Source organism: Cyprinodon variegatus, unplaced genomic scaffold, assembly GCF_000732505.1.
Source record: "Cyprinodon variegatus isolate N-32 unplaced genomic scaffold, C_variegatus-1.0 Scaffold214, whole genome shotgun sequence".
Lineage (NCBI taxonomy): Eukaryota > Metazoa > Chordata > Actinopteri > Cyprinodontiformes > Cyprinodontidae > Cyprinodon > Cyprinodon variegatus.
This window is the reverse complement of record NW_015150667.1, coordinates 599,594-610,046: the sequence shown is the minus strand read 5'-3', so window position 1 is coordinate 610,046 and position 10,453 is coordinate 599,594. Positions and strand designations below refer to the sequence as shown.

The following is a 10,453-nucleotide window of genomic DNA, read 5'->3' as shown; positions in this document are numbered from 1 at the left end:
TCATATACAGTGTTAAATGAAGAAAGCAGATGTAGACAACTGCCTTTTATTATATTGGTCTGGTTTTTCATAGTATTAATATGTTGCCTGTTGTATACATTTATTTTGATTAAAAATAAAAATCAGAACAATGCTTGCAGATCTTATGAGTCCAGCATTTTATGCAAATACACTGAATATAAAGTGATTTCTTATGACAAACAAGCCAAGTTGAAAATACAGATAGTATCATGTGCTGCTCAGGTTTATCATCAGACTGGCTACAGTATGGGTTTTCCAACATAGTGATATTTGGCCCTGTGTTCATCTTTATCTGTGAGGACATGGGGCCCCCTGACTGGAGTTGGCATCATCACCTTTTTGATGTAGAAGGTCACCAGCTAGACGTCCATTTCTGTCTGCCAATATGCAACACTAAAAACAGAGAATGTTATATTGTGCAAATTCACCTATAAACAGAGGATGAAAAGGGCTTGAAAGGTCCATCAATGTGCACTGCACTTCCATTGTGCATCCTTGCAGGTCTTAAAGTGTGTTTTCTTTACTCCACAGGAATACAAGGGATGTGGTCTTACCCTCCAGCAGCGAGTCCATTTAAAGTACTTAAAGCACTCCAGAGATAATAATGCTCACTTCATTTAGTCTGGAGAGTCTGCTGAAATATTGACTGACCACTAGCTGTACTTAATGATAGGTTGTGGCGATAGATGTGTTTTCTAAAGTGTGTTTTTGTTTAAGGTAACCACATTTTAAAGTGTACTCTGTAGCTTTTTCCATCAAAAAACAAAGCAATTTGACTCATCTTGCTTTCATACATTCATACAAACTGCAATTACTTGTTTGCATTAGTCCCTTAAAAGTAGGAGCAACGGTTAACATTGGTTTAACATTCTGCATCAGATCCAGAGCTGGCTACTGTTTCGCAGAATTCTGTTGCCACAGCAGAACAAAAGACTAGAGCAGGGAAATGTCCCCACAATCTGCACTTTTTCCTACTCAAACCAAATACTTTAATTATAGGAAGTTGTTTAGGTCAATGAGCAATCAAGCGGTCCCGGAGTATCACGCTTAGGGTGATTTTTTTGCAACAATTAGCCTGGACAGATACAACACCAAGCTTGATTTACTGGGTCATCAAATGTCTATTTAACTCAACGTGGCAGATCTGGATTTTACTGAATCACAGAAGACACAGTTCTGCATTTAATGTGGAAAGCCAATTAATTGTGCCGGCGTCCCTGTCTTTTTCAGATTCTTCAGAGATTTTCCCAATTCAGGAGTTGAGCTACGGCCAGACCAGCACTGGAGCTACAATAAGAGTATGAATGAGGAATTATTTATGTTATCGTAGGTCTAAGATTAAAAATATAATATTTTTAGAGCATTTCTTAATTGATTCTCTTTCAACACCATTTTTTTTTTGTCTCTCAACACCATCTAGTTCCTCATCAGTTAGAAACACAAACTGACAAAATTTAGATTTTTATAATTCAGCCAAATTCACATCACATCGACGGCGGGTTCTGCTTCGCTCTATTTGCCCTAATAGTGTCCTTTGCATTTCTAGGAACTATCCTGAACATACCTCTACATAGGGATAATTTGCAAATCGCCCGCTCGTTTGAGTTATTTATGTTTGGTGTGAACACAGGATAAAACCATGTTGGTCTGTTGTTGCTTTTACGAGAAGTGTTGTTAGTTTTGTAGGATGTAACAGGACAAAAAAGCATCACGTCTTTATGTTTTCCTTTTGCCCAAAGGTGGTTTACTACTTTGAACTCTCCTTGAGAAATTGGACACATGTACAAAATTGTTGGTACCCCTCGTTTAATGAAAGAAAACCCCACAATGGTGACTGAAATAACTTTATTCTGACAAAAGTAATAAAATGTCAATCATGCTTCATAAGAATGACTTAAAAAATAAACTTGTAAACTTCCTTCCAAATCCTCACAATGGACTTTGTAACCCTTTCAAAATGGACGTCAATGATTTTGTTTCTCATCTTCAAATTGCCTTTGCTCATTTGTTAAAACAAATAAAGTCTTGCAAGCTAGATGCATACTGCACATCTATTCGTGGCTGATAAATGAGACTGCATATGGTATGCTACATGTGAAATAGTAAACCAAACCTAGGGATTTGTGTTTCCCTTTTATCGATACCGACACCGTCTGATATTGACCTTAATCCACTCTTCAGTTACAGGCTTCCATTGATACAGCAGATACTAAAATAATTTATTTTTAGACATGCCTCATTGTATGAAGAGGAGTTAAAGTGTTACGGGCTGCTTGATTATATAGAATGTCTTTTGGGAACATCTGCAGTGAAAATATTACACCAAGCATAAAGCAACACACAAGTCAAAGTCTAGCAATAAACCTTCAGCTGTTTCCCTGTAGTTACATTGGTTAAACCTCTTAGATCATTTCAGGGGTGCTGCTGTGGTCTCTCTCCAAAAGATTTATGTTTTAGAGAAGTTGTGATAAGACTATTGAGTGACTTCAGGTATAATGCGACACTTTGAGTTATTGATGCTTAAAGCAAAAATCTCTGCAGTAAATGTCAATACAGCCTGGAGTTAAATGGGGATCAGCTCAGATAACAAATAAACATCATTTTCAGTAAAGTTTGGGCTCAAAGCAAGGCATATTGAAAATATGAGGACTCGGCTTACCAAAGGAGAAGACTTAAAGGGTATTTGGTGCTGGTCCTTAAAGTCTCTGAATAGGGTGTGTAACATTGGTTTGGCTGAAAATGGCACATTTGCTGTTCCATGAGCCGTAATGCAAGCCTGGTTATAAGCCCTAGAATGAAATAACAGGTTTTCTTCCTTTTATGCTATGCTCATTAATATTTAGATGACTGATTGTCGGGTGGGGATAATATACACCATATTATATGCACCAATGTCCGGGAGGGATTTCAAAATCGTCTGTGATTTTGGTTGACTACAGTGCAGCAGAATCGAGCCATGAGCTCCGGGGCTGGTCTGGGAACCCTGGTGGACAGAGGCAGGAGCCAGCGGGGGACAGAGTGACCGAACCCGACCTGTTGGACAGTAGCCTGGAGACAGACGGCCCCAGGCTTTTACCCCGCCTGCCCTACTGGCCCCCAGCCACCCTGTTCCGGCTAAGGAAGGGTGGCCCTTGGCTCTCTGCTGAGGTTCTGTCCAGTCAGTGGCCCAGCAGTCGACACTTAATACCGTCTGACAAAAGTACAGGCCTACCAAATAAGGCAACATCCCCGAGTTTATGTCAACTTTAAGGTGGAAGTTTAGAATTGTGAGGTTTGCCGAGAAAGGAGATGTCGATGGGGTTTGAACTTCTCTGTACGTCCATTTCACCCACTGAACTATCGTTATTCATCTATGACAACGGAAACTCAGTCTTGCATTCTATAACCCCTTTAAAGACCAATTAGTTTAAAAGTATAGGGCCTTACTAAAAGTGTTCATAACTCTTGAAAATGTTTAGGTTTTGTCATCTTGCACAACTTTGCAATCATTATGGGGAGAAATAAGAATAAACCTGTATATGTAGCTTTCAAAAAAATCCCAAAAAGAAAGGCATGTGATGTTTTCAGCTTCTTTTGAGATACCCTTTGATAAAATGCATTGCAAAAAAATGTTGTGAGGGTCTTCTGTTTCCCATTGTGTTAAATGAAGATGCTATAGCTTAGAAAGGAGCCAACAGCCAACAGAAGGGAGCATGTTGCTGGATTAAAGGTAAGGATCAGTTTTCATGGCTATGTAAAACCATAAGTAAGGAAAAACTTTGAAAGGTTATTTATAACTGCAGGAGCTACAAGATGGGAGGGCTAAAGGAAATGTCTGCCACACTTTGCAGATTTTACCAATTTTTTTGTCCCTTTTTTAATAATATTCCAAATGCATTAACTTTGCATTTCGGACATGACAATATAGCAAACATGTTTAGAGGTAAGAATGCATTTTATAAAGTTAATGTACCCTAAAAAATTTGATCTTTGATCGAGCCTAATTGATGTCACGACTCTGCGTAAAAGAAACTACCGTAAAAAGAAAAAAAAAAATTGGGAGGGCGAACGTATTTATTAGACACCGGGCGTGGCATGCTTTTCTCCACCGGAGGGGAGGAGGCAACAGCCGTAGTGCGCTCCGGGGCTGCTGGATGCTCCATGATGGATGGGAGATGACAGATCGGGGTTAGCCGCCAGGGGAGTCCATTTTCCTGCAGCGCGCGGTCCTATACCCGGACAGAAAGCGAAAGAAGAAGGAGAAGGAGAGCATCAACACAACAGCCCCCCTTTCCCTCCTCTCTGGTGCATCACAGTCTAGCGGGCTTTACACACCGACTGCACCGCATTGACGCTGCTGCTGCCGCCGACCCAGCCCACTGAAGTAGAGAGGAGCACAGCTGGAAATTAAATACTGCAGAACGTTTGGTTGGAAATGCATCCTTTTCAGTCATTTACTTTCTTTCTTCTGGATGCTTGTATAATCCAAACAGTTTGAAAGCTGACGGAGAAGACAGTTGCGTGTTTGGGATATTTTGCATCGGGGGGTTGCAGATGCAGCTCATGATGGGGATGAAATAAGATGAGATCGGTGCATTAATACCTGGATCATGCAGTTTCTGCAGCCTTGGACGTTAGTTATCATTTTGGGTCATGCACACGTTTTGTTATCCCTGGATAATAATAATGCACAAGTTGGGAGCAAAGACGAAAGCATCAGCAGCGGTTACTCTGGCAGGACTTTCCACAATCCGCCCCAGGAGAGCCATCCAAATAAAGCCAGAGAGCGCGCGCTCTTCCCGGGATACGCCACAGGTGCGAGCCTCAACTCCACTCGGCTGTGGAAGAAGGGGGAAACGAGGCGAAGTGGCCACGGTAAACGCAACTTCAATAGGAGCCTGACACCCGTGGATGATCCAGGCGTGGAGTCCCACTGGGACGCGACGCGCCACCATAATAAGAGGATAAAGTTGAATGGTGGCGCGGGGACGCCGGCAGGTGGACACTACAATGCGGTTAAGCCTCCTTCAATGGGTCGGGAGGACGGAGGAGGGGTGGAGGAGGAGGAGGACAAGCACCAGAGAGGCTCTAAGACGGTCAGGAGGTGGAGGAACAAGCATAACAGAAGCGCAATAGTTTCATCACCGTGGGAACCAGTCCCCAAACCGGTGGCGCTCACCTCCACTGACCTCCCATTTGACCTCTTCACTAGGAGGGCTGAGGTTTTCACCTTCAGGGAGGAGAACCCATGGGACGCCACTCCGATCACTCCTCCCGGTTCCCCGGATTTTGGGGACGAGATTAAAAACCCCTTCTACCCAGTGACAAGCCAGACTTTCGGGGCTTACGCGATCACATGCGTGTCCGGTGTCATTTTCTTGGTAGGAATAGCGGGTAACATCGCCATCCTATGCATAGTGTGCCAGAACTACTATATGAAGAGCATCTCCAACTCCCTCCTGGCCAATCTGGCTGTGTGGGATTTTGTGCTCATCTTCTTCTGCCTCCCTATGGTGGTTTTCCATGAGCTCACCAAGTCATGGCTGTTGGGAGAGTTTACCTGCAAAGTGGTGCCCTACGTGGAGGTAATGATGATGTTAATTGCTGGGGTGGAGGTATTGAATTACAATATACAAGGCAAAGAAAGACGCCTATGTTCATTTTCCAATTAAAAGCCTAAATTCTTCCCTTGCATGTAATTTCACCAGGTTTAAGTTAAAAGATTCTATTAAAACCACCTTAAATTTATCCAACAAAACAGTTTTGCACTTGCTATGTCTGCAGATAACTCCCATTTTCTGAGGCAGAACAACGTCAGTCGCAAGCCATTCATTTGAATGTGCTGTCCCTATCTAATAACTACAGAAATGCATCCGATGGACTGATTAGTGTTATTGGAAGAGATGAGCTTGAAAATTACAGGTTCTGAAATATAGGGGTAGATTTAACCACAGGAAGAATTTTGTCCAAACAAGATGCTTTCTTTTTAGGGGCCACAACCTTTTTTTTTAGGGGGGAAAAAGAAAAAAAATTGGAAAAACAAGCATAAGATGCTCAGATGTGTTCATATACTGTGAATTTAACTCTAATCCATATTACTACACATATGCCCAAATATAAACACTAGGAACATCCATCCATCTGTTTTCCATCACGCTTATCCCAAGCAGGTATATCTCCAGCTGTCTACTGGCGAGAGGCGGGGTACACCCTGCACAGGTCGCCAGTCTATTGCAGGGCAACACAGACACAAACAGGACAAACAACCATTCACTCACACCCAAAAAGAAGTTAGAGAAGCCAATTAACCTAACAGTCATGTTTTGGAACTGTGGGAGGAAGCCGTAGTACCCAGAGAGAACCCATCCATGCTCAGGTAGAACATGCAAACTCCATGCAGAAAGACCCACCAGGCTGGGAATAGAACCCAGAACCTTCTTGCTGCAAGGCAGCAGTGCTGCACACTGTTCCACTGAGCAGTCCAAACTGTGAACATTTCAAACGATCAAACAAGTTTAAACTGGAAAGCAAACGTGTATGTGAAACATTTATTAGGAACTGAACAGCCTGACCAGGACTTTTTTTTTAATGTAAAAATGCTGTTTTGACTTTGACTGTTACATACATTGCAAGCTGCAAAAATCATCTATCTGGATGCCTCAGACAGCCTCTTTAGATCTCATGATAGTTTTTAATAGGGCTGAAACAATTGTTGGACCTAATCGGGATTAATCCATTATTGAAATAATTAACTGCTTCAGTAATCGATTAATGGTTTACTGAAGTAAAGAGACTCTAAAACATGCTTTTAGCTGACTGAGCAATCAACTTAGAGCAGTAACCACACCAAAATTTTGGATGCAATTTTGGACTTTCATCTCTCATTCGATCTTGGAGCAGCAGGACGCTGCCTGTCAGTCTCTATGAGAAATCCCCATTGAGGCTCAAGTCTTTGTATATTGAGGAGAGCAAAAAGAAAGAAGGCTCTGATTGGATAACACGTGTAAAAATGAATACTTAACTTCCAGTGAGGCCAAGCCTCTTAGAGGGTCTATGGAGCGGGGGCAGGTTATGAAGCTGGCTGCTCGATGCTGATTGGCAGAAAGCTACTATAGGGTTTCTGACTGACAGTGGCCAGACAGTAAGGAGGTTTTTCCTCATGGGTTTCAGAGAAGAGAGGAAATAGCGATCAGTCAGAATAGTCGTCTTTTACTGAACATTTGACTTGGTATCTAGAGTTTATTTCAGAGCATTTCACAACATTTATTTTTTGCCGTTGTTGCAATGTTCCATTTGTTAACGCAATATGTTACTTTTGCATTAGTACCATTAAGCCTCCCGTTTCAGAGAGCATAGCAGAATCAGAGTTGTCTTTGAACATTCTTATCATTTCTGTTCATCTACCTTTTTATAAATGTCTCTATGCCTGTCAGTGTTCAGTCTAGCACACTTTTTCTGTGATCCATTTTCATACATTTTTGGATCACTCCAGCAAGATTTTACTATTCCAACCAGGGCAAACTGGAGTGGAAATGCAGCATAGGAGCTTGGTTGTAGAGGCCTTAAATTTGATCGTATGACAGATGCAAGAGGAACCCTACTTTATTCACAAATCTGCTTTATTTGTCGCACAAATACGCTTCTTTCAACTATTAAACCTATAAAAGATAGAGTCTTAAGAATTTTTTTTCTATATACATCAAGGATTAATGTATTTCTCATAGATAAATATTTTCAGTATATAAAAGTTTACTAAAAAAGCAGCTTATATAGCTAAGCAAATAGCAACAAACAGAAAAGCTATATCTTGATATACAAATTTTCTTCTTGTTAAACATTGAGATTTATTTTGATTGATAAAGCAAAATAGTTATTTGTGCACACAGAGTGCAACATTGCTGATATGCTTTCTTTTATACTCTGTCTTCAAAGGGTATCAAAAACACAGACATACTATGTTCCAAGTCTGGGATGGGATGACTGGACAACAGGCTGCTCATTCCCATTTGTAACCAACTTTACTTACTAGTTGTGTTGACATAAAATTATCCAAAAAGGTTGATTTTGCTTCTTGCAGCACAAACTTTCCATTTCCCTCTAATTTCCTTTATAAATCTCTGCCAATATATTCTGCAGACATTTTTCACTCTTTCCTCTTTAAATTTGGAGGGAAGTTTTGTATCCGTCCTTAAAATTCCAACATCAGACTCTTGTCCACCTGTTTTTAAGTTTGAGATCTGGAGGTACATAAGCAGGTTTGCAGACAGAAATAGATCCCATATGCAATTATTTAGAGATTTCAATGCAGCATTATTATTTAGATTTTGATGTTGCACATCTCAAAATAAGTAGGCAGGGATTATTTATTTTCTTCTTCAAATTTGCCCTTGAGTTAATATGTATTAATAAGCACTTTTTAGACTTTGCTGGGTTTGACAGAAAGCAATGTAAAAACACCTCAGGATTACATATGTATTATTTATTGTTTGATCAAAGATCAATAATCTCAATTAAACGCTTACATAGCCTATTCCATGCAGGATGTGTTAAAAAAGGAGCCCTTTTTTCCTCTCAATACTCAAAGTGAAGATGTAATCATTGCGACACACACACCGTGTCGCATCATGGTTTATTTAGGTGTGTGTGCATGCATGTGTAGCGACAGACTAAGTAATGTGGCCTAAGGGTATTACTCTCCCTTAGGAGCATTCAGCAAAATCTCTTTGAATAAACCCAAATGCATATGAAATTACCCCAAACCCCCCTTACCCCAAACACAGTTACTGATGTTGGCATCAACATTTGGAGAGAAGATAAGTGTATGCATAGGCATAAATATGTCTTTATGTGAATTTGAAATTGCTTGAATGGTTGAGCATACGCCAAGGGTGGAAGCTCCCCATGGTGCCATCTTCGGTAAACCTTGTTTTATTCAGCGTTCAGTGGAGTGTGGAATTCTTAGCCTCAAAGAGAAAGCAATCTTCTGCTGCAAGGTGTGAGAAAACACAGCTGTAAAATTGTGGGAAACCTGGACAAAATCGAAATCTGTAAAACAGCCATCTTGCATTATCCCTGATACGCTTTGCAGTTGTTATTGTAGACAGCCTGGCTTGGTTCTTCTGCTAAAAAGTGATAACGGAGCCTAAACTAATTGGCAATAACTTGAATTTTTTTTCACCTAACACCTGTGGCAAAAGGCTAGGTAAATAAAATGACTATATCATTTCTGAAATTGTGTCATGGAAGTGAAAAGTTATTCCAACCATCCATGTTCTCTCACTCATTCTGTAAGGGTCACGTGAGGCATCACTGGCAGGCTATGGGCATAAGGCAGGGGACACCCTGGACGGGTCCCCAGTATCTCACAAAGTTAGTCCATAAGTCTAAAAAATGAAATAACACACTCTCCCATCATTGAGTGATATAAACACAAATTCTTGTGTTCTTCAAAAAAAAAGAAAAGAATCAATCTGGTATTTTTTTCTCGCTGACACAGATTTCTAGTTTTGTTTTTAAGAAGTTTAATTAGTTCTGAGTATTTAAGATTCTAATGCACATTCAGGCCTTAAATGGATTTTAAGAGAATAAGTCTAGTGGGAATTAGAACCAAAACCCCATTATGTTACCCATGCTTTTCTTTAAAATGTCCCCATCAGATATTAATAGCGATTCAATATTAGCCAAAACACTATCAGGTTTTTATCGGCCAGGGTCTAAAATCTGTGATATAGTTTAATGCTGATAGAAACACGCTGCAACTGTTAAAAGTTTTTGTAACTCATTGGATAATTTTACATGGGTCAGTTGTTCTCATACCTTATGTTGTTGATTTTTCTTTTCCATTTTAGGAATATTACTTGATCAAAGCTTTCCTAACATTCTGAAATGAGTAATAAAAGCTGGTATGATCCCTTCTAATATCATACCAGGTCAGTATCGGCTATATTCTCAAAGTTGCAATATTGATACTGGAATTGAATAAGTTGTATTGGGACATCCCTACTTTTCGTACAGTTCTGCATGTTGTCAGAATGGTTAGAAATGTTTATGAACACTGTAGTCCAAGACTTTGCCAATCTAAAAAACGTCTCGACTTTGTTTTTAGAGTGGTCGTTTATTGAAGTGTTAGTGTAAATGTTGCTTTATTTCAGTCCACACTGGGGTGAATATTTTGTCATAACCTACCTCAAAAATTGAGTTTTTGGTGACATTTAGAGACAACATGGTTGTTTATGGTCGACTGGATGAATGTGAATCATTTTTAACAACAAGAGGCCTCTTTTCGACATGCCTTCTTCCCCGTTTATTACATGCATCTTGCTTGTTTATACAGATATATATGAAAAAGCATTAGTACAAGAGTTAAAAAACGAAATGGAAAAGGTCATTGAAAGCGCAAGTTAAACTCATTGAGTATTTTGAACTTAGTCCTGCAAGCTAAGCTGAGGATTTT

At 40.2% G+C, this 10,453-nt stretch overlaps 1 protein-coding gene across 1 annotated transcript in view; it reads left to right on the top strand.

Annotated features, from left to right (window-relative positions):
* The first annotated feature begins 4,149 nt into the window (after positions 1-4,149).
* Positions 4,150-10,453, top strand: part of gpr37 (G protein-coupled receptor 37 (endothelin receptor type B-like)) — a 21,954-nt gene continuing 15,650 nt past the window's right edge. Inside the window, exon 1 of the mRNA XM_015380451.1 lies at positions 4,150-5,585. Coding sequence (XP_015235937.1) covers positions 4,611-5,585 — 975 coding nt within the window. The 5' untranslated portion in view covers positions 4,150-4,610. The remainder of the gene's footprint in view (positions 5,586-10,453) is intronic.